General features: G+C 44.7%; 1 protein-coding gene across 1 annotated transcript in view; it reads right to left on the minus strand.

Annotated features, from left to right (window-relative positions):
• Positions 1 to 24250, minus strand: part of LOC129200461 (netrin receptor UNC5C-like) — a gene marked incomplete at its 3' end in the record, with an annotated part of 36475 nt that extends 12225 nt beyond the window's left edge. The window contains exons 1-5 of the mRNA XM_054811797.1: positions 24238 to 24250; positions 23868 to 23971; positions 11796 to 11976; positions 9505 to 9672; positions 8044 to 8208 (exon numbers count right to left, since the gene is read on the minus strand). Of these exons, the coding sequence (XP_054667772.1) occupies positions 8044 to 8208; positions 9505 to 9672; positions 11796 to 11976; positions 23868 to 23971; positions 24238 to 24250 (631 nt within the window). The remainder of the gene's footprint in view (positions 1 to 8043; positions 8209 to 9504; positions 9673 to 11795; positions 11977 to 23867; positions 23972 to 24237) is intronic.
• Between the last annotated feature and the right edge of the window lie 19 nt (positions 24251 to 24269).

Here is a 24269-nt window from a genome sequence, read left to right on the forward strand (position 1 = left end):
TCTATAATCAGTCTCGGAAATTATCCTGAAAAGTTCGAGTCAAGTTGGGCTAAGAACCCTAATTATTATTTTTATTAAATTTGGTTTGGTTTGGTTGATTTTTGAGTTCAATGGATCTCAACAGGTAAAGAAAAAGTATATACTGCTGTTTCCAAATGCCAGGGTCTAGAAATTGAACTTGTCTCCCTTTTTCTGTAAAATGCCATTCGTGGTTCAAAGTCAGCCCAATTTCAGATTTTGTAAAACTCTGCACTCCTCGGAAGAGACATCCAGCAATTCTGAATTCCATTATAAAGAGCCATTTCTAAGGTAAAGAAGAAAGGCACTTGCCCCTGCAGCGCTTGCAGTGCCACGACCACAGCAGTGACCTAGCATTACTAGTCCTGCTTCCGCCTTATGCCTCCTTTTGCCTTACCTAGTTTACTTCTCAGCAATTCTACAGCCATCACCAGCTTGCTGAGTTTCTTCATTATTTTTAAAGCAAAATCAAGATGATAAATACAGTGTGCAAAGGCACAAAACTTTCAAAAGAAACTTCGAAGAGCTTTCAAAAATCTTAATTCAGATGCATTGCAATGTTATAGGTTTCCCTATGACGGACAAGCAGTCACATATTCTCACATTAGGAGAAGGAATTTAGGAGACTTAATTTGACATCCCGGAGTCTTGAATTGCTCCATGCAGGTCCCGCTGTCCAGAGACTGCGACTGCACAAGCTTCCAGTACTTCCTTTTCTACAAGGGGACAGATTTAACGGTACAAGTGCAACCTTAGAGTAAACCCTGTATTCTGACTGTTTAGTGGTAAGGTTCACTTAACATGTTGCTAACGCAGATTTACCACAGGAGAAATATTAACAATAATCTTTGAATTGTAATTGCTGTTAATTGTTTCTCTCCCCTGCTATTTCCCAGGAACTCTAGCACATAAACAAGGAGATGGGAGATCTTCTACCTTATTTGTGGTGGTTAAAAATGAAAAAAAAAAACCCCAACCAAACCACAAACAAAGTCCCTGGAGCTGCAAAAAACTCTCAGACAGAATGTGCCCAGCTTCTTCCTATATTTGCTTTTCTAAAGAAAGACCTTCATGTCTGCAGTAATGATGCTGAAGGTCAGATATGCTATCAGGCATCCCAGAGATAATGCACAGTAATTTATTTTCCTTCTAAAGGACTAATTATTGGCATGTTCAGGGTGGGCTAATAAACAGGGAGCTTGAGGTTTTGTGACTGATTATTTACTTGGGTATTATCTCAGATCTTTCCTGAGCGGGCAGGTTAAATGGGGAGTCTCTCTTGTTCTGTCCTTGAACAGGAGTTTATGATATTCTATAATTAAGATTGCAACTATGTTTTCATTTTAAATTAGATTCCTGACATTTTGTTAACATTGTTAGAAAGGTCTTGCCTGAGTTTAAACATGCATGTCATCTATATGGGGGTGGGGGAAGATGGAAGAGTCGGATAACTTGTTGCTAAAATTTGATGTGGATTAGAATAGGCAATTTTGACATTATGCAATCTTTTACAGTTAAGGACTTTGACCTTTTGGCTAAATCTTATGTCAGCCTTTAATATCTTAGAAGCACAGAACCTTAACATTGGGTTTGTTACGCGTGTTCGACAGCAAAAGTAAACACGTCTAGCATCGCAATTTGCTAGATTGTGGTTTTGCAAATTCCACGTTTGCAATGACTGAATGTTAAATAGACTTCCTGGGGCTTGCTTCGTTTTGCAGTTGTAGCGGGCCAAGAGCAAACAGGTTAGAGGGTGAGCTGGAAGGGGGGCAGCACTGAAGAGGGGACACGTGGCAAACAGCTAGATGAAGGAAGGGACAGCTGGAAGAGGATCTAGAAGAGGGGATTCAAACTGTTAGGACTGCTGGAAAAAAGGCTCGCGGAAAGCATGAGTTACCCACATGGATGTTCAGTGACACGTATTGAAACCTCTAGCAGGTCTGTAAGCTCACAGGCAAGGTAACTTGTACTCCCCTGGTTTATAACCTCAAAAATCCCAGAGACTCCCGAATCAACTGATCAGCTCAATGTTCATTTCCCAACTGTGGAAACTTCCTTCCCCGAGATGAGTTTTCATTTAAGGACGCTGCCGATGTTTTTGTTAGTCCTTTATGTAGAACACAGATATAGAAATAGAGAGCACCGAGTTTTACTTCTGATCCTGTCACTCACTCCCTGATGAGCCTCGGGCTGCTCACGTAACCTCGTTCTGCCTGACACCCTGCCAGGGAAGCGAAAATCATGAAATATACCCACCTTTGTACATGGTAAGGAAAATATAAACACTTATTATTGTCACTGTATGGTTGGGTTTTTTTCCCACAATGATGTTAATGTATCAGTTAGACTTTATTATAAGCTTGCCTTTTTCTTTCATCTGAGTAACTTTTTTTTTTTATGTGCAGAGGAATAAGGGAAGAATAACAGAAACACTCAAGGGAATTAAGAAGAATGAAAATTATAGATGGACAAGGTTGGGGTTCTTCTCCTCTCTGCATGGCTATAACATTTTGTTATTAATTAAGATTTTTCAAAACAGCCCAGAGGTCTTAGAGGACTTGCCTTTCATTAAAATTAATGTAGAGGTGGGTCTTTCTGAACTGACTGGGGGAAGACACAGCAATTTCAGTGTCCTGGGTTCTGCTCGTGGCTCTGCACTTCTGTTTTCTCTCAGTGCTTTTATCAGCTTTGAGCAGCAGGTTTTCTATGCAAGAGCTCTCAGTTACAGAGGGCCCACCAGAGTGTGGACACTTCCCAGCTGGGGATTTCTCACGTCGCTACAATAAAAATAAAGATGAGGAGTCGTAACTCTGAGATGTATGCATAAACTCCCTCGGCTGCTACATCATTACATAGCAGTTGAGTTAAACACAGAATAATGCATCATATCAAATAACAATATTACAGCAAACTTCCTCTAGGAACAGATGAGATGCATTCTTCAAATGAATGAAACTCCCCCTGCAAGGGCTCAGTGAAACAGGCCAGGTGGCTAAATCATTATGCTGACAGACTGAACATATTAGAAGTTCTCTCTTGACCCACACGCTCTTAATAAAAGGTTTTATTTCATTCCTCTGCACACACAGGCTTCTGTTGCAGTCTCCCTTGAGAGAGCTTTGCTTACCTCCTGGAGTCTGGAAAACATTCCCCTGCTCTTTGCACACTAATCTGCTCTGGAGTACCAGAGGTCCTCATCAAACTGCTCTGCCCTCTAATTCTTCCCTGAATGCCTGCTTTCAAAACAAGCCAAAAAGGGAAATGAATGCTTATTCCATCAGAAGTTCTGGCATGTTACGTTAAACAAGCAGGGCATGTGCAGAATATATATGTTTAGGGAAGAAAGAGATGTCAGTATCAGGTTAAATCTTGCTTTCTACTCCAGATCTGTGTATAAACAGGCATGGGACTTGAAAAGGGCAGCAGTTAACCATTTCATGCACAAGCATGACAAACTGCATCTTTTTCACTCACTTAGGCGCTATCATTGTAAGAGGGAACCTTATGAACTTCATACTGCCTTTCAGACGAGGATTTCAAAGCGTTCAGCAAATATAGATTTGCTGTCATCATTTCACATCAATTCACTCTCGACTAGAAGGCAGCCTTTTTTTAACAAGGAATGGAATTACTAGTCTGATAATAACATCTTCACCATGGCATAGGTGCCTCTTTCTCAAGTGGTTTATCCGCTATTTGAATTTCCAAGTAGTTAAGCTACATGCAGGGAGAGAACCCAAGTGACCCAAGAGTTAGTCCTGAGTGTGGTCTGTAATGACGGGCGAAGATGTTTTGAATCTCTTCTTCCATTCTTTAGAGTGATAGTAGCACGTCTTAGTCTTTTCATGCTCATTTATTTACATCCAAAGGAATGAAGGAAAAGTCCACAGTGGATCTGATGACACTTGGCAATGATTCACAAGTGGAAATTTCCTTTGGCCCTATTCAATGATGGATTTGCATTCCACATGGTGAGAATGTATAAAGTGAAAAGTTTTCACTACATAGAGCAACAGTACTATTTATGTAACTATATAATCCATAGTCCTCAAGCAACAACACGTGCTTTGGTATTACCTCATTGCTGTAAGATGGCTAGCCCTGTGTTTCGGAAAAAAATTGAAAGCACAACTTAGCCAGCCTTTTCTGAAAAGCCACAGTGGTCTACTAAAGCTGAGAGTGAGCTGAAGAAGGGACACTGGTTGTCTCCCTCTGACTGTGCTTCTACCAGCCCTGCGCATCACAAGCGTGATTTCAGCAAAGACCAACAACTCTACCAGCACGCACAGGCACCAACCTCACGCCTGCGGACTTTCTGTACTTATTCAGGACAGGGCCAATACAGATCTGAACACTGTCACTTCAGATCCTCAACAGAAAGGACACAGGTGACATGCTCTGAGCAGGACAGCTGTGCATCACAACTCATGTAAAAAGCCTTCAACATAACCGTGCAACACAGCTAACTCTTTTCACAGGTTGTCCACCTCTTCCTGATTACCAGCAGCATTTCACGTATAATGCAAAGCAGCATTTGCCCTGCCAGGGACTTTTAGCATCTGTTTGGTACTGCACACGTGATCTCGCAGTCATTCCAGACTGGGCCCAGCAAACACTTCCCCTCGTACTTTGCTTTAAACGTACTTGTGATCTAGTGAAGGGAACTACTTGTGCTGAAGTTTGAGCCGGCAGTGGAGTGCTTTGCTTTCTCAGTCCCCACACAGAACGCCCACGGAAGTCATTAGGCAGGGTGAGTGGAGGGCTAATTGCAGTGTTTCAGTTTAGAGCGATCCCCTGTGAGATTCAGTGCGTGCCTTTAAAAGTGGTGTTCCTTGCACTGAAGTATTTACCGCAGTACTCGTACTTCAAATGGGAAATAATGCAACTATGGAGGCAATAATGCAACTAGTGTGGGTGGTAACCAGCCAATTCTTGTTACACCTACAGCATATTTTGTTCCAGAAGATCATATTAATGCTATTACAGGAATTACAAAATTGTTATAATGGGACCTGCTAGGCAATATTGTGTATTTGGGAACTTAAAATAGCAATGACCGCCCTAAATTTTCGCTGCAGCTACTTTTCTTCTTCAATTCAGCCTGCTACCTCTCTGCAGGCTCTCTAGTTTAATGACTGTTCATCCTTTCATGTTAACAGAAACATACTAACTACTGGATAAGGGAGGGTATGTGTGTACTAGCAAGATCATTAGTCTGAATAAATGTGACAGCAGAGTTGCACGATAAATGCCACAGTTAGTGGTAAGCATAAACTACAGCTTTGGGTGTAAAATACTGTAATTACAAGGGATGGAGAAAGCTCCACAGTTTTTATCCCCACAGAAATCGATAGTGATGCAGACTGCTGCTCTTTGCTGGAGCAGGGGCAGTCTGATGAAAGAGCTTATTGATTTATCCAGCTGATGCTACTGTAGTGAATAATAGACTGGAAGAGAAAGGGCTTGTAAATTAGACTCATTCAATCCAACATTTTTCAGGATATCTTTTATGTACAGCTATATAGAGAGATACATTTACAAGTGAGTTTTTGTCAAAGCAACAGCCTATTGACTCCTGGTAAGAGGCTCTGTCTACTAATTCTTTGACCTCAACTACACTCATGGTACTAAAGTCAACCTTAAAGCTCGCACTAAAGACTGACACTAAGGAGGAAGCATCGGGGCACCTAGGAGCAGGATTTGGCTACGGTGCAGGTAAGCAGCTGGCCAACACATCTCCCAGAGGGCTACGGCCACAGAGGGAAGGTGGCTGTGGCTCCCTCCGGGCCATCTGTGCCACACCAGGCCCACTGGCATGAAGGCGTTGGAAAAGTCTGCTGCGGATCCACAGGTCCCCAGGCTAGGAGAAACGTCAGTTCCAGGCCAGTCCCCACCAGCCTCAAATAATGTGGCAAGAGGCATGGTGTTTTAGGAACAAAAGGAGTCCTGTGTTTCTTCCTAGCTCAGCAGGCAGATCTGCTATGAATCTAGATCCACACTGGCAAAAATGTAAGTGATCAGATTGGTTTTGCATAAACCGAGAAGGAGAAATAAAGAAAGAGAGAGGGAGAGAGAGAACAGCAGGCACACTGCCAGCAAGTACGGCAAATCAATCTTCTCAGCAGTGATGGATCAGGGAGCAGGGCTGTAAGTTTTACAGGTATATGAATCCCCGCGAGTATAAAGACACCATTAAAACACTGCCATTAAATTCCAACACTGAAGGATGATCACAGCCCCTGGAGCCAAGGAGGTCAATATGTGACTGTATATTTTTCATTACCATTTTTTATATACATATATATGAAGCAGAATAGGATTCACAACAGCCTCACTCCCTCTCCCGCTGAAGACCTCTGCTTTATACCCAGCATCCACTTTCACAAATAAAATGCAATATACCATCAACAGATAAATGAGATCCCTACAGGGCTTTTATTCTGCTGTACCATTATATCCACTTTTGCACAAGATTTCTGCTTAAATAGCTCTCTTTATGCACATACACAAAGATGACATACACCTGTCTAAATATAACCTGATAGTGAAGAGCTCTTCTGTATGGGGAAACGTATCTTTTCTTCCTAATTTACCATAATGACTTATTCACACTGTTGGAGCTAGGGGTACGTTAGCCTCCCCACTATAAAAGTCACCAAGGTGTTCTACAGTAAGACGTGGCTGGATTTTATTTTTTCTATCTTTAGAAAAGAAAAAGAGAGGAACTCTGAATCTCACCTTTCTGTCTTCCCCATAAAAACAAATGTTTTGAGGAATTACAGCTTTATAGGCTGCTGACATTGACTAAGAGTTCTTAACATGCTGAAAGCGTTTGTGCGAGCCACACTGAAGAAGCCTTTTTTGTAAAACTGGGAAACCTCTGAGCAAATGGCCATGCTGTGCCATAGGGTAGCTCAGTGATTGCTGCCAGCACAGCCGTCGCCTATATGGCACTTATTCAAGAAGCAGACCTATGTATTAGCTAGTAGTGTCACTCTTCTGTCATCATGACTATTTCAGTCAAAAATAACCTGCCTCAGAGAATAAAAATTCCTGACTCCTTTTTCATGAGAGAACTCAAAACATTTTAAGATCTGGACACAGAGATACCAGATAGTTACAGCCACAATTCTTTGGACAACAGAGAGCTGAGGCTTGACAGAGAAGTACTGCAGAGAGACAGGGTGAAGTAACAGGAGAGAGGTGTATTTGAGGATTTTGGCTCAGGTTATTGCACTAACGAAATGTGAAAGGAAGTTTCAAAGCATCAGCAGAACAGAGAAGACCTCATTTTTAAGAAGTGATGGGGTGCAGAGAAGACTGATTATTCATCAGCATATGTCAGAATCACCCTAAAAGCCTACTTTGCTTTACTTCTCGCTCTTATTAGTCACAAAGGCAGGACCATGGCGCGAACAGGTGCAGGCAGAATAGACTTCAGTGCTAGAGCTGATCTTCATGAGGCTGCAGCATGCTGATAACTATATATCAAGTTTGCATAGGCACTGCATAGATACAGGGTACCTCTTTCTACTACAGGACACCCCAAATTCAAAAAGGGGCATAACTATTATATAAAGAAACACATGCAATCACCATTCTTGACAGTAAGAAGCCACAAGCTGATCTGCTTTGCCAAGTTTACTTTTTTGAAAATGCTGGGTTTGCCCTAAACTCTGTACTTTTCATTTGCATTGCCCTAAGAGTCACTGCCAAGCTTCCCCGGACAGGTGCTGAGCCAGTATTAGAGAGAAGGGCTGTTTGGTGGGGAGGGCAGGGGGCAGAGGGCTCTGTTATGGGACTTTCTAATTCTTCACTGCTCAACTTTTAAACTTCAGACATCGTTACATTAATCTTCAGGGAAGAAGAGTGGGGTGTCCAGTCTGGTGAGAACTGGATTAACCCATTTCTCCGTCCTACAGATGATTCTGTGACTTTAGGGCATTGATGCTGACCCGCAGCTATTGCAGGTTTTTCTGCAGCCACATATGTCCCAGACTCCAGAGGCGTCACAACGGCACTTACCCTGCATGCAGAGCCCGTCGGTGCAGTTCTTGGACTGCAGCACCAGCCCCTCGCAGTCCTTCCCCCCGTTCTTGGGCGCCGGGGCCGTGCACTCCCTCCGGCGCCAGTGGGTGCACTCTGTGCCGCAGGTGGACCACTTGCTCCAGGACGTCCACTTGCCGTCCACTGAGACAAGGAAAGGACACGACTTGTTAGGGGGTACGTAAAAGTGGGACCGAGCGAGAGCGATGCACGTCTTGGCACAAGTCAGCCTGTACCTCCTGGCCATTCCCAGCAAGGCAGAAGGATTGTAGTCTGCTCTTCTTAAAGTCCTATTTCTGCCCTGTAAATGCACATTCACTCTCCTTCTCCTTTCTCTCTGCCCCAGCCCCGTTTCTGCTCTTTCCTCCCCTTTTCATAAACTTGTCAGCACTGCTCAAAGTGTACAAGAAAATGAACAAGTCGGGAATCTGTGATCATTTTTTTTGTCATTTTTTAACACAGAGGCTAAAGTTAAACTTGGCCAGAAATTTTTCTTTAGTAACATTTAAACATTTAGTAACATTTAGTAACATTAGACATTTAATGTTAAATATTTTCTATTAAAACAAGTATCCAGCGGCACTGACGTATTTCACATGAGCAGAATCAGGAATGTGTTCAATGCCTTTCAAATTCCCGCAAATGATTTTCAAAAGCACTAAATTGAACAGCCAAAGAACAAACTATGAAATTTTTCCAGTGACGTAGCCTGAGCCAGGACTCTGTCATTTGGAATAGCGACCTGAAATGAAATTTCAGCTTTTAAGTTTCACCCACCACTAAGACCCAGAGTTAGATGGCCAAGCTTCACAAGCTGAAGACAACCCTACTGCCATCGATTTGAGTGGGACTGCAGAGGTAGGAAAGTCCTGGACATCACAGATGGCAGAACTGTTCTCACAGAAAAGCCATCAACTACCTTGCGAGTCCTGAAGCAATTTTGTATTTTTGAGAATTTTACATTTAAATACTTTTTAAAGGTGTGCATACACATCTCTTTCCAGGTCTTTGTCTTTGAAGTCAGGTAAACACATGCCTCAACTTTAACATCCACACCCCAGATGCTCCACTTGCTGTGACAGCTGGACTGAACAGACATTGCAAATATATTTACATCATAGTTGCTTTCTGTATTCAAATTCCAGTCCTTTCAACCTTTATCTCCTACTATTCGAAGCTCTGAATGTCTCCCAAATCCCTTGAATTACCAGGGCTGAGACATTAGTGCAAGCTGCGTGCAAAAGTGGGTCTGAATCCTCTGCTGCTTGCTATAATATGCTCAATTTTTATCTACTTACGTAATATAATTTCATATTCATTCACTGAAATGTTGGATTTATTAATAAAGAGAAGGAGGCTTTTGTAACTAATAATCTTCTCCTGAAATGACTGGTGACAGACAAGCTATTTATCTAGGGCTATGTACTGTTCATACTGAACCTGGACACAGAGTGGTGCAAGCTATTTTCTGAACACTCTGGCCCTCGCAGAAGGCACCACCGTTGAGTGGGGCAGGATTGGTGCAGGTCCTCGTACGCTTCTGAAAGCCTCTCCCGCATCGGCTGTTACACACTGACCACTCGGTCCAGGTAGACCAGCCTCCGTTCACTGAAAAGCAAGAGAGAAAGAGTATGATCGCGTAAGCGAGCCCTCTTGGTCAGCCCAAAGGTGCCTCTGGCTCTGTGTCATGCTGCCTCCAACAGCAGTCACAAGCGATGGCTGGGAAGAGCATGAGAAATGACACTGAACAGACACTAAACCACGTCTCCAACGCACTGAATGTACAGCATGCCAGAAGTCATTGTACAAGTCGAAGAAATGCTGATGCTGAATGAAAAACACCATTTGATGACCGTGACGACTGGCAGGTGACCTGCCTTCTCCTGAAAACCGACCTGACCCAGCACCAAGCACACCTGGTGCTGTGTGTATGGCCAAAATCCCTGCGGGTTCAGGGAGCACCCACAGCCCTGCCAGCCAGAAGCCTGCACTCTGAAAGCTGCGCCATTTTACAAAGGGGGATAACCTGCACTCCAGCTCATTCTCAGGTGTACCCATCATCTATGCGCAGGAACCCCTGTGCTTTGATTAGAAATTGATAATTTTCTTTCCCTTTCTTTCCAGAAGCTGATCTCAGGATGTCAGGACAATGTCACTCACCCCTCTATGGACATAGCCGGTGCATATAAATGTCCCAGCACTTCCGTAACAGATATTTAAGCTGTCCAGAGTGAACTCACACTAAACGCATTTTTATTATTGGACTTTAGGGAGATATTTATCTCTGGGAAGCTATTTATGCTGACTCTGTTTTTCACCCACCTCAGTTTCTGGGATAGATGGATGGATGAAAAAGGAGCTGTGCTGCTCTATGCAATAATGTTGTCGCCAGGGTATGGATAACATACTAATTGCTCAGATTCCCTAAACCCAAATGTTTGTGATATGACACAACCCTTAAGCAGCTCTGTAGCAAACCCCATAAAAATGGCTGCTCCCTTACATATGTGTCTTGACTGCACTGTTGAAAAAAATGCTGTATATGTATGAGGCAGAGTTGCAGCATGCATACATCTTTATGTTTCTGCATTCAATACAGTTACAAAACACAGTGCTCTTGCATGGTCCATCCCTCAATATCACAAACACTGCTAATCAACTCAATTCAGTCGGTTTTCTATAAAAACTGAACTAAAATGCCCTCCATTGTAACTTCAGGGAAGCAACTGCTTACAATTAAATCTAACTGCTACCCTGAATATGAAATGAATATTAGGGATAATCATAGGGATTTTTTTCCTACTTGTCTATCCTATAATTAAGCTGATTGTAAGGAACACCAGGACAGTCAGCTGGCACGTCGTCAGAGCAGGTTTTGTTCTGCTGGATGCCCCCGCCTGGGACGCATCAGGGCAGAAACTTTGTAGGGGCAAAGGCTCGGAGTGGTGGGGCAGAGCTGCAGTGCAGCACAGCCTGGAAGAGACCCCAGGAGGGCATCTCATCCGGCCCCTCCCCAGCCAAAGCACGCCCATCCTCAATATTAAACTGAGGCTGTGGATGCAGACACAGAATAATGTCATCCCATGCTTCGTATTCCCCTGATGCTTATTTTTAAGCTAGGTTCTGTGCCTATGAACTGCAGTCCCAGAGGGCTTTGCTACTCTGCCTGACATCAGAGTATGTTTTGGTAGTAGACATCAAAAATAAGTTTATTTAAAGAGATATAAGAAGATGGAAGATTCTGCTGTGCTCTGACATTCTTACCACTATCTGGAAGCACACACTTCCCTTCAGTTTTACTCTTATTTCTGAAAAGCGACACTAAGAACGTGAAACGCGTTGGTCGAAAGCAATGCCTTGGACACTCCTGCCGGAGGAAGTGCCCGAATGGCTCCTTGCTGCCTCCAGCCAGCGTGTGTTATGGCAACGGGAGTGACCGCCTTCTCCTCAATGAGACACTGGCTCTTTGTGTAGGTGCCTGTTCCTCCTTTAACACCGCTGTCTGTCACCAATAAGCCAAGCCATCAGATCTGTACCTCCAAGTATTTTTGGTAATGAAGCCCGCCTGCGGTCGCCGCATACGGCTGCAAGTCAAGAGGCAGCACAGGCGGCCCAGCCTGGTTACTCACCGCAGTAAGAGTTGCATACAGGCATTTTGCATCCCCCTCCTGTCCCACCACTCGCTTTGAAGGCACGTTCATCCACGTGTAGCGGGACAAGGCATCACTTACCATAGACAATCACAGTCGCTGTGGTGCTCTTCCTTTTGGCCACGATGTTTTTGGCAACACAAGTGTAATTGGCTGTGTCAGAAAGCCGGGCTTGCTTAATGATCAGGTTGTGATCGATGGTGATGTAAAAATTTCGGTCTTCCACGGGATCAATCACCTCTTCATTCTTCAGCCACTCCACCTTGGGGTTTCAAAGGGCCAGAGAGGAGGCAGTGAGTCAGCACCAGGTCACACCACAAGAGGCACAGTATCTGCGATTACATTGCTTGTCCCAGAAAGCACGAGTCAAGGCACATCACAAAGGACTCGGCTGAGGCACACTGCCAACTGAAATGAAACACCACGGCAGAAACGCGGGAGAACACCCTTCACGACCACCTTTTCCTTCAGGTCCCCTTCCCTCCCACGCATCCACACAACAGTTGTCTTGCCTTGCCTTGAAAATATCAATGCATTTTCAAAGGCTGCCAGCTAGTGTACAAATAGCTGATCTATGTTTTCAGAGTCTGAGGCAAAGGATAAGGAAGGGGTGATACCTTAGGACCGTATCTATAAATAGAAAATTCCCTTACAACATCAGAAACCCTAAACCAGCAGAGGTCTCACACATTCTTTTGTACGTCTTGTCTAATTAGGCAGGTAATAATGCAGTAACCTTGTATGTACCTGCCCTGGGTCTAACACAATGAGGCCCTATACCAGAGTAGGTCACACTAACAAATTACAAACACGCCAATGTTTTTAAATATACGTGCACTCGCACGTACACGCATGTTATTGTTTTGCTGCAATCAGGATTAAACAAAATAGAGACAGTTACCAAGGAAATAGGGAATCACAAAGACTACATCAGTGCTTATTTTTCCCTTTTCTTTATGTAAGCTATATTTTATTTTAATAAAGTGTAATTTCCTTGGTTACACAGAAAAATATTTTCATATGTGATTTTTAATCTAGACAATGTTCTCTTTATTGCCTTCCTTAAGAAACACCCTGTTATATCCCAGCTGACTGCTGCGAGCCACGCTAATATAATTTGGCTGCAGATCTAGTAGCTTGTTTTCATTTTAACTGAGAGTGCTCTCAAGGATGGGACTGGGGCTCTGGATGGATCAAAGCCGGGCCTTCATGTCATGGGATCATTTCACCTTGTGCCCAGGATTTAATTAAAGGAAGAAAAACATAAACACAATCAACCCGCCAGACTTGTGAGGTGCTAACCACCAAGACCTGCTCTCACAAACCCCCTTTTCCAAAGATATTTGAGGAACTGCCCGAGCACTGACATATCCCAAAACCAATAGAGAACCTGCTCCCCCCACCGAGACAGCCGTACAGACCGTCCCGAGCTGTGGGGCGAAAACCGACGGCCCCTCCCGGTGTCAAACATAGAGGGCTTGATTCATCCCTGTACGGAGCCGGTCCAATGCTGCGAGACCAGCACCAGTGGCCGTGGGCTTGGATTCGAGCTGCCCACCACCTGCTCCCCATCTTTAGCCCTACTTCAAGCAGCTCCAGCTCCCCTACCCCAGTTTGGGTGGATGTGCACCAGGTGTGAGCTGCTTCCAAAGATGTACACCTTAGTGAACGTGCAGCCACGGCCCCGAGGAAGGCTTGATGTAAACCCTCCTCTCCCACAGCAGATTGCTGCAATATGTAGTAGCCTCACAACTATTGATACTGCACAGCTTAAAATCAGTGGTGCAAAAAGGGCTGTGGAAATGCATACGTGTGTCTGCAAGGAACAGGGAAGGAAGAAAAAAGACGTAAAACTTTGGAGGCTGTGTTTCTGTCATTAGAACATTCATGTTTTACCATGGAAGATACAAGTTCTTAGTCAATAACCTGGTTTTCCTTGTCAGGATGATTAAAATTGTTCTTCCTCCTTTCTTGGATCCTAATAGGAATCAGGTATAATCAAGACAGACAAATTCCTGTTCAGTCAGTGGCAATATTTAGCTCCTTCCTCACTCACAGGTCAAGCCTGCATGAATTCCAGACTGAAAAACAAGCCAGGAGCTTACCGTCCCACCAGTGGTAGGCTGCCACTTAACCCCTGCCTCTCACACAAAAAAATACGTCTTTCTTGTTTTTTAATACCATTATTTGTTTCTGGAATGGAGTACAGACTCGTACCAGGACTCTAAAAGATGCTACATGCACTGCTGCAGCTGCGTCCGTACCACCTGCAAATCCACCTGTGCTTTTCTTGTGCTCTGAACGCTGAGGACATCAGGACGTCAGCGAGGACAGGACTACAGCCCACATGGTCTAAGGCTCAGTCCAAAATGTTTCTGGTACGCCCATCCAAGCGCATACTCTAGCAGCCCTCAGCACTATGCAAGGCTCCAGGCTCAAGCGCGCAGTTCTTTTTTGCAAGCACTCTGCAACACTTTCTTTCTCCACAAAAACACAAAAACACACACACCCATATTCAGCCTGGGTCTCAGCTGATTAGACAAAATTAAAGCTATGAACATTAAACTCCCTGTCATCCCTGTAAAAACACTGAAGATGATATGAAAACAGGAATTGCCAATATCAGAAAAAAAAAAATACTCTGTATTATTCAGTATATTGCCTCTGGCTCTTCACCAAATCTCTTAGGAAAAAGATCCTTTCCACCTAATGGCTCACAGAATTTGCCAACAATAAACCACTAAGTTTGCAGAACAACAGGATGTCTTTTTTGCTGAAAAATCTGTTTTGCCAGTACATCAGTACTGTGTGTGCACATCTAAACCCCATCTCTTTTACAAGATACCTCTTTAATAGAACTAATTCAGTCTTCTTCTGGCATCCAGGTTTTTATAATGTCACGAGTCTATTCATGTCGCAAACTATAATGTTGTCAAATCTGAAGGGAGGAACTGAGGGATGATTTGACAAGAGGCAAGAGTCGCCTTTCATACACATTTTAGCCATCAGCAGAGCAACACAAAAAAGAGCACGCCCCTCCAGCCGTTGTATTTTCTCCTCAGTCCTTGTAGAAATTGTAACTAATTAAACACACTACAACATGTGAATGAGACTTTTGTTGGTACTTATTTTCAGTTACTAATGGCCTCGTTTTTTCTGGTGCAGGTGATTGCAGTGCTCAGCACCTCCAAACCTCAGATTTATTTTTTGAGGTAACCAGAATAGGTGGGAGCAGAGCTGTTCTGTCACGTAGGTAGGAAGAGATCAGGTGTCAAATACAACAGAGAAGAGAACAAAGCAGAACGAGACACTGTGATTTATGAGTGACAAGTATGCAAACTGTTATTACAGAAGTTAAAAGCAACGATTTCTTTTGATGCCATGTCATTCCCCAAGGCACAGCCCCCTCGCTGAAGTAGGCTGTTAATCCAGTCAATGCAGAAACTTATCCTGAATTTAATTCCGCTGCCTGAATAACGGTGACTGGGGCCCTGGGGAAACTGCCACGCTCGCAAGATGCTGGCGGATGAGGCGCCTGACGTTTATGTGCCAGGGACCTGCACCCCTCCGGGTGAGCAGACAGCAGGATACCCATGGGCATTTCAAAGCGCACAAGATGCCTGTCTTCAGGATCGTACCAGATCACGCCCTCGTGGCTCCATTTTTCAACTCTCTGGAGAAGATGCCTCTAGAGTAGATGTTTGCTTTTGCCTAAATACTGAAGATGTACATTTACTAGCTATAGTCACAATGATTCTTGAACAGGTACCTAGCTCTATTTATTCAACTAAATCAGGCACATCCCACCAACTGTTATTAATAAATGTAGGGATGGCTGTGAATATACATAGAAAAAGCCTGGGCATCAGTTTTTCCTTATCACAACAGAAATCATTTAATTGGCAACAATACTGCCATGAAGGATGGGGTAAGTGTTCCCTTGTGAAGATGACAGCTATGGAAAATTACAACAAGATGCAACTGTTTTTTCTCACACACCAGCCCCCTGGAACAAAGCAAGCACAAACCACCCATTTCTTTTTTCAGTTTTCCACTCAAGAAGGTATTTTTGTTCCATGTTTGCAATCTCACTAGCAAGAGAAGGCCCCTCCGTAAAGGTGTGAGTGCAGCGAATGAAGTCCTGACTCATAGTGACTGTGGATGCTGAGAAGGTGGAGCGCAGCCGAAGTCACCTTCTTTTTGGTCAGAGCTCCTTAGTGCTCTGGACATAATTTGCAGAGCAGTGAGGCACCACAGCTCCTGCCAGCTGTGCTGGACCTACACATCCAGTGCTGCTAACGTGCTGGCAAGCCTGCCATGAGACTGAGCTGTCCCCGAGACCGGCTGAGGAAGCGCACGATCCGAGGTGGCTGTAATTTAGAGCAACATACCTTGTAGCATCTTTTCTGTCATCCCACTCCCCAGTGAGAGACAGATGTGTTGTCTCTAATTATTCACTGATTGGTATCGGGAGATACATTAACATAATTGGCACATTTGTTCTAATTAACAGAGGGAACCTGCCACATGCCACCCAACATGAAAAGCGAGACCAGCAAGAACAGAAAACCCACAATCACTGCCCCGGCTGTACCATGGAGCTGCAGCCAGACCTGTGCTGCTGCAGGATGTTTCCAGCAGCAGCCTGAAATAAGGCAGCACATGCAGAGACTAAGACTTGCAAAGCCGGGCCAGGCTTCTGTGCAAACTAAATGAACGCAGGGAACATAAATCACACAAGTGATTACATACGCAGGAAAACCTATTACGGAAGCTAATTACTGACACAAATTTAGCCATGCCAAGTTACTAGCGTTACTAGTAAATCTCTTGGCACGCTTGCATACGCGCGACTATTTTAGAATCTGGTAGAGCAACAGCACATCTGCTCCAAAAGAAACCCAAGAATGGAAAAGGGATACAAGCTCATCTACATCCTCCCCTCCTGGTCAGATGAGTTGTTCCTTGCACCTCTCGTAATCTCAAGAGGAAAGTCAACAGGGTGCGAGTCCTGGGTTCTGGTCTCTCATTGCCTCCACTGCACCAACCTGCCCTAGAGTCATCTTCAGATTGGAGAGCACCTGCCGAAAACAGCAAATCTTCTACCCTCCAGACACAGGCAAAGCTCTCTGGTGCGCATGAGTGCAATTCTCCAGAAGAAACAAGATGCCAACGGCTGGGAGCAGTGAGAGATTTGCCTCGATAAACGGTGATTTAGGATTCTGGGAGGCGAGACCATTGCACCCCTGCCTTCCCCATGCTTGGCCGACGCAGCAGGATCGCTTTCCATCTGGTTCCCCAGCCGCGCCGGTGTTGTGGCTGGTGTCCTCTGCAGCCATGCCGACCGGTCGCGGCGGCATCGCTCGCCTTGCTGCAGTCCCTGCTGAGCTCGCATAGCCTCCAACAGCCACGGGGAAATCACAGCTCCCCTGCTACACCGGAATTGTAACAACAGGCACGCATCCCATACCGTATTGATAGTAAGGGCACACGTACACGTGCCAGTAAGAATAAAACATTTGTGAAGCGAACTACTGATTTGGACACAGTACAAGACACCCAAGTGAGACTGAGAAAACTCTAGTAGTTTTATACGGACTATTGAGCCAGCAGCTATTGCAGGTACCTTGAGTGCCTCTTCGAAGAATGTTATTTGAGTTTTTGGATTTGGTTTCAAAAGTACACTTTCACCCCATCAACCGCCCACTGAAGAGGATGCTGTCCTCCATGTACTACTTGCTGGAAATAGATTTTGTACCCATTTAAAAAAAAGAAAAAAAAAAAAAGGATGGTCTGAGGCTGAAATTACAGCTATGAGAGACTGCAAAACACATATTGAGAATGAGACAGCAAATCCAAACCACCATGACATTTTGTTCAGTTGTTGCTACTGTGCTTCTGCTGCCAATAAGGGGAATTTGTGCTCCTGCTGTGGAAACGCTTCCTTAATTGCACATATATCTAGCTTTCTGCTGGAGTACTAAAACGTACACAGGGTGTACGTACAGCTGCTGGATGTCTCCGGCCCTATACAGCTTTGCTTTATGCACAACGGGGAAGTGAAGCCTCACAGAAGAAACATCAAAGGCCAAGGTGGACTGGTAGCAGCAGATGGAGAACTTTATTTCATAAAGCCTCAAATTCAAATACAGATCATAGCATTATTAACCGAAAACCACGGCAGTTGCCATCTGTCCACCAGGAGTTGCTGAGTTTCCTTTCCCACCTGAAAGGGGGCTTGAGCTGGAGGTCCCATGGCTCATGTGTGTTGGTTGGCACTTGGTTGACATGTGGGCATGTGGACTTCCCAGTCCCTGAAGCGACTTGGAGGGGTCTGTTTGGAAACAGCTTTAAACGAGTTACCAATGTGATGTCTGTGGTTCTTTGGTTGGATGGATAGATGGATCTCATTCTTCACAGCATAAAGCTATATGCTTTTCAGGATCATTAAATTCAAGAAGGGAACAGGATGTTGGGGGGTGGCTGCAGTCCCCGAGGACAGCCCCTTTCCCATTCTTCCTGGGAGTTGCATAGTGCCGGTTGTCGTACAGACAACTCCTCCTACCAGTTTTAAAACACATACAGTATTTTGTTCACGTTACACTTTTTAGCGAAAGAAAAGCATCAGCTCTAGACGCACACAGAAATTCCTGAGCAAAACCGAGCCAAACCTGATCAAATGACTCTTGAGTGACAGCTGACATGCACTCTGCAGACTGTATTTTGGAAATACCTCCATTAAAAGATGGGACCATCGTAATTCTTCGTGCCTAAGGTGACCGCTGCATCTGAAGAAGCTACTACCAGAGGACCTGACGAAGGCAAACGCTATCACCGGGTGACTGAGGGCGCTGGTAAGAACCAGGGGCTCTGCAAAGCCCTGCCAGAGGTAACTCTCACCCTTGAGGCACTATGAGGCCTGTTGGCCACACGGAGCTAGAATCAGTCAAAGTAGGGCCTGACGGACTAATCTTGTAGACACACAGAATAGTATCTCCAGGATGAGGAGCTATATCTTCTCTAAGGGGAAAGTTGGGAGGTATGCTTATCTACCTCATCAAAAAAAGCAGCTAAAAGCTGTGTCCCACACTGCGTATCTTCCAAAAATATCCGTAAGGTAAAATGCTGCTCTTTCCGAGTACAGCCTGAAGAAGAGAGGCAGTTTGTGTTAGCTAAACCAGCATCCCAGAACCATCTTTGCCGCAAAAAACAACCTGTAGAGAGGACAAGCTCGCAGGGCTCATGTCAATGCTCTTGTAGAAAACCTCCTATTGTAATCTTTTATGGAGTAACCAGAAACCTGACAGTTCTCCACTCTCACAGATCGGTCTTGCCTCTGGTCAGATCCAATCACACAGCAACTTGATTCACTTAGGAGCACGCTCTACCCTCACATCGACATCACTGGAACTGCACTAGAAAGGAAAATATAGGGGTAGATCCCATAGAAAATTCAGGTCTCAAAAAACTCGGTCCTGCAAGAAGACCCATCTTGGCATGGGTTACTGCACTGTGGAAATGAACTGGTAGAAAATGTAAAAATAAGACCACCTAATAAGCTAGTAGTTAGCATATTTCCCAGGAAGCACAAGACCCAAATGCAAGTCTGTTCTCAAACAGGGGCTTGTAATGCACCTCTTGCACTTCTCAAAAGAGTGTGCTGACCACCTACCAGCAGACTGGGGTGTGAAAGGTATGTAAAAAGGAACAAAAATGTATGGGACCAGACACTGACAATTACAGGGAGCTTTATCCTGTACTTTTGGAGAAGGACAGGCTTGCATTGCCAGACGGTACCCAATGGCTCTCCAGGGCAAAATGAACGAGCAGCCCTCATTCATTTTGGGCTGTGTTCCTTCTGCAAACAATCCCACCTCCCCCTCCCCGCTCTTCCTCCCTTTGGCACCCGAAGGCAGTTCTGCTATATGCTGTAAGGCACTGCAAAGGACAGTGTCACTTCCCAGCTAATTAGTATTTGTGGCCGCAAACTCCTCTACTCGCCTCTCTTAGAGCTCACTTTCCTGCTGAGAATATAAAACACTGCCTCGGCGACACACACCTGCATGGAAATGCATACACGTGAACTCCCAATTAAGGGATAACTGCTGCAAAATGTAAGCGGCTCTCATGAAACAAAGCAAACAGTGGTCGTATTAATAATCAATTAGATGGAGCAGCCACCTGATGCTGCCTATTTGGAGAAGTCCCCAGCTTCCACCAGCTTTTGCCCGTGCAAGAGCAGCTGAATAAAGTCTGTGTCACAGTCATCTTGACTCGGCAAAACACCCTCTTCCACCTCTTGACTCAGGGATGCTTTTCCCCATGCTTTACTTCCTAATTAAAGCCATGAATGTGGATAAATATCATGCCCAGTTCTAAACCCAACTGGGTCACTGTATGTTACACCCTGTTCTGCAATTAAACTACTCCGTGAAACACCTCAATTATAATTAAAGAAGCAATTCCCCTCCTGATAAAGGCACTGCAAATCATACATTTCAATGCAAAAGTTCATCTGGCAGCTTATGGCATATTAACCAATCTTACATCTCATTGATATTTTGATCTATAACCTATCACAATGAGCTAATGTGATGTGACTTGGTGTCTCTAACTGTATTTTATGATGTGCAACACGATGCCGGCATCTTTCAAAGAACAAATTAAAAGAGCTAAGGGGTTAATTGCTAATAACTCTGCCATTACTGTTCGAGCGTTGCAGAACGGGAACCTTCCTGCCTTCTCAGGTTAGGTTTGAAAAAATGCACACACAGAAGAGAGTGGAATCGAAATGGATGTTTCTGTTGACACCAGGGAGCTGCAACTGTCTGATCTCCGCTGAGCACCGGCAGTTCCCACCAAGTCTGGCGGATGAGAGTGCCTACCTCACCGCCTTATCCTATTTCTCCCCACTGAGGAAAAGCAGAAGGTAGGGAAGCACAGAGCTACGGCAGGGTGCTGTTTGGCTTTATGTCCATTCCTTTTTTTTTTTTTTCTTCACAGCAAGGATATGTGAGTTTGCCCCTGCTCCCCTCAGCTATGTGTGGAAACTTCAATGTACCAGTGCCGAGCTGCTCCTTCTGCTGCGTGCCCGGGCCACGCATTGGAAAAGACAAAAGATTTACCTGGGTATTTCAGAACCTGTAGGTAGGTTCCGCTTGATATTGGCTATAAAACTGGGAGTGGGGAGGCACGCCGTGGTGCAGCTGGCACCGACGCTGGTCGGGGCTGGTGGGCAGGGGTATATGGCTGCAGAGAAGCTGATCTGGTTTTCCCAGAGGCCAAGCAAACCCTTGGCTCCTTACTTTGCCCCAAGTGAACAAGCAAGACGTATTTTGATTTGACCTCAGGCCATGAGGCTGGTGTATTTTAACAGACCTTCTTCTATTTGGATCTTGGGCTTTTTTTTCCTAGTGGCTGTGATCTGAGCCTACTCTAATGCTCATCATGCCCTAGTGGATCCGAGGGACTGGTAAGTGCTGCCTTAAAAGCTTTCCCTGCCCATCTCTGTCTTTGTCCTTCTTGCCCTCTGGAGCAGCTGTATGCTGCTATGTAGTTCAGCTTTTCAGTAATAGTAAAATCTGCTCTAGCATTGATCCATAAGAGCTTGACACCGTTAATTGCAATTAAATATGCTGGGAATTATAAGACTAAATTCCCCAGCTAGTGAAAAGAGGACTGAGTGTATCCCCGAGCGTGGCTGTTCCCATCACTTTGAAATACCTGGAAAAAAACCAAAATGAAGGGGATAAAAAATCGAACAGAAAAACCAAGGGGAAGATGCTGGGACCCTGGACTCCCACACTACATTATAGTAAATCTGTATTTTGCGCAGTTTCACAGCTCAAGCTTTTCTTCCTCAGTTTTGGTATTAAATCCAGTGGCTACCTCAGAAGCCAGTAAGTGGAAAAAAAAACCCCAAAAACGCCACAGTGCCCAGGGTGGGAAGAGTCCGAGGTACATGCTCACCAAAGCATTTGGAAATGCTGCTCACAGCTGCAACACATGCATTACCCTTCTCTACTTGGAATCAAAGCAGTCTTTCAACAAGATGGAAAATAGCCTCAGCCTGCTGCCTGCCTTCTCTCAAGTCCTTTCTTACTTAGTTACCTGTACCATCATATCAGAAACTTCTCCGAACAAATAAACGAAGTCTTAAACAAAGAACTCATTCATCTCTAAGTTAAAATAATCATGTAATCCTTCAACCCACCAAGTTACCTTTCATCTTTCCATTTTTTTAAATTTATCTTACCAGCTTCAGCAAGTGGCTGTAATAAAGTGTCACATTAAGGTATTCATATTCATTAGTGTTCAGGTCTTTGTTCTTTTAATAGTGTTGGAAAGAATCTACAAAGAGGCTGTATTAGGCGGCTGTCCAATCTGGGTGTTTGATCTCCTTCTGACTTCAAAAGTCAGAAGAGGGAAAAAAAAAACCAACATTGAGAACGGTTCTTTTGAATGTCAGACGGGGAGTATACGATTTCTGAGCCTGCCAAGTGTTAATTGGTGTCTGCCCCGACCACGGTACAAATAAGATTCGGAGCCAGTTAATGTACAGTCATGAATCTCGGCTATTGACAGAGTGAGCCAGGATACTAGAAGGCAGGAAAAAGTGCAATTATTATGAGAGCAGCTTACAGAGGATCTTTTCAGAGATCACTTCCACGCATCACGTTAAATCATGCTGTTTGGGTCCCAGCCGCCCGACCAGGCATTACAGACCTTTCCGAGGGAATAACTGGGCTGGCTGCTGAAATTTCAGAGGTGCTTGTAACACTGCATTCAAACAAACTACCTGTCATCATCAATCTCCTTCTAGCAAAGGTAATGAAGTTCCCCAGTACTACCCTGCACCTCCAGAGCAACATATCCTGTTGCAAACGCTCTTGTCATGGCAAAAAGGCAAGCTGATTTGATGCAAAGAAGCATCAGAAAGGAAAATAAAAAATTGCTCCTAAGTTCCTGAGGAAAGCCAACTGATTAATATTACAGTTGTCAGCAAGCTGGCTCGGCAGATCTAAATGTTCTTTACAGTTTTGGGGATCATAATGGGGAAAGAAAACAGCCTATGGAAAAAAGAAAATGGGAAAAATCTTCCATGCTAATTATTCTTCTGATGTGGACACGTTTCTGCAATTCCAATTAAATCTGAACTTGGGTTAGGTGGGGAGGTAACACTTTAAGCTTCATCTCCTGAGAAATCAGTCATCAGCGCTGAGTGACAACCACTTTGCTACTTAGCCATGACAGTCTAACTTATCCTAATGCAAACTGGCAACAGTTTCTTCTGTGCGTGGCAGAGAAAAACCGAGGAGAATTCAGATTGGTGAATTACTGTCATTAACAATCAATTTTTCTCTTAACAGTTGCAGCGGATTTAGGATTTCAGAGGCCCCCCTGTGACTCAGAGACCCCCCTCCTGTGAGCAATGAGTTTGAAGCTGGAGCCACCACTGCACTTAGGGAAGCTCCCGTCCACAGGGACACCCGCTGCTGTCGCTGGGCACAGATTTTGCTGAAGGGAAGGTTCACCCTGCCAGGTGGAGGGCAGGCTGCTCACGCCGGGTTTACTTAAATGCCAGCAGGAAAACCAGATAAGCCCCTGAAGATGGATTGTTAGGCAGACACATCCCCTACTTGCCCCTGTATCATGCTGCTTCACCTGGGAGCCTGTACTGGACCACGGTACATCCTATTGCGGCAAGCTGGCCGGCTGGTACACACACGAGCACATACACAAACATGAGGGAAATAAAATCTGGCAAACTCAAAATTAAAGCATCTTTATAGTATGCTTAAAAGGTGCCTCTCAGAATAAGTGATGTGTTTTTTTCTCTAAAAGGAAAAGGACAGATAGTAGGTTGGTGTTAATATGCTCCACCAGTTACATGTGCTTTGGATGCCAGACATAACTGTGATTTTTGAAAGGGAAGAAAAAACTGAAACCAAACTGCCTGCAGCTCTGCCCAGCAAGGCACCATAATCCAATCCCATTAATCAGTTCCCGATCAATCTTGTCTACCAGCAGCAGTCAGTCAGCTCTGCATTACCACCCATTCATCATGCCGTGCCCTAACTCACTGCACCATTAGGCACCGATCTGGCCTTCATCAGGATGTTCAAGTGCCAGGACACCGCTGGTGCTGCTCACCTCGGCTACGGGGATGCCTTCGGGGGGACGGCACTGGAGCAGGACCTCTTGCTCCAGGGACACTTCTTTCCCCAAGGGCTCCTGCTCAAAAGTTTTCCGGAGATCTGGGGAGGGAGAAGGAGAAGAAAAAGAATTAGTAGTATTAATAGCTGGTCATTTAAATTACATTCGACTGCCATACTGCATAAATGCGGGAAGTCTTTCTAAACAGAGAAAATAGCATTTCTGCTCCCTGGAAAGTGAAGCACTTAAGAAAGCCTGGGACACGTTTTCAATTCATTCCAACGTTAAGTGATCAAAGGCTTCACAGTGGATTTATTATTTATATTATGATAGAGCATGTGAATCCAGTGAGGATCCAGGGCCTCACTGTGGAAGGTCATGTCCAGGCACAGAACAAAA

Source organism: Grus americana, unplaced genomic scaffold (assembly GCF_028858705.1).
Source record: "Grus americana isolate bGruAme1 unplaced genomic scaffold, bGruAme1.mat scaffold_159, whole genome shotgun sequence".
Taxonomy (NCBI): Eukaryota; Metazoa; Chordata; class Aves; order Gruiformes; family Gruidae; genus Grus; species Grus americana.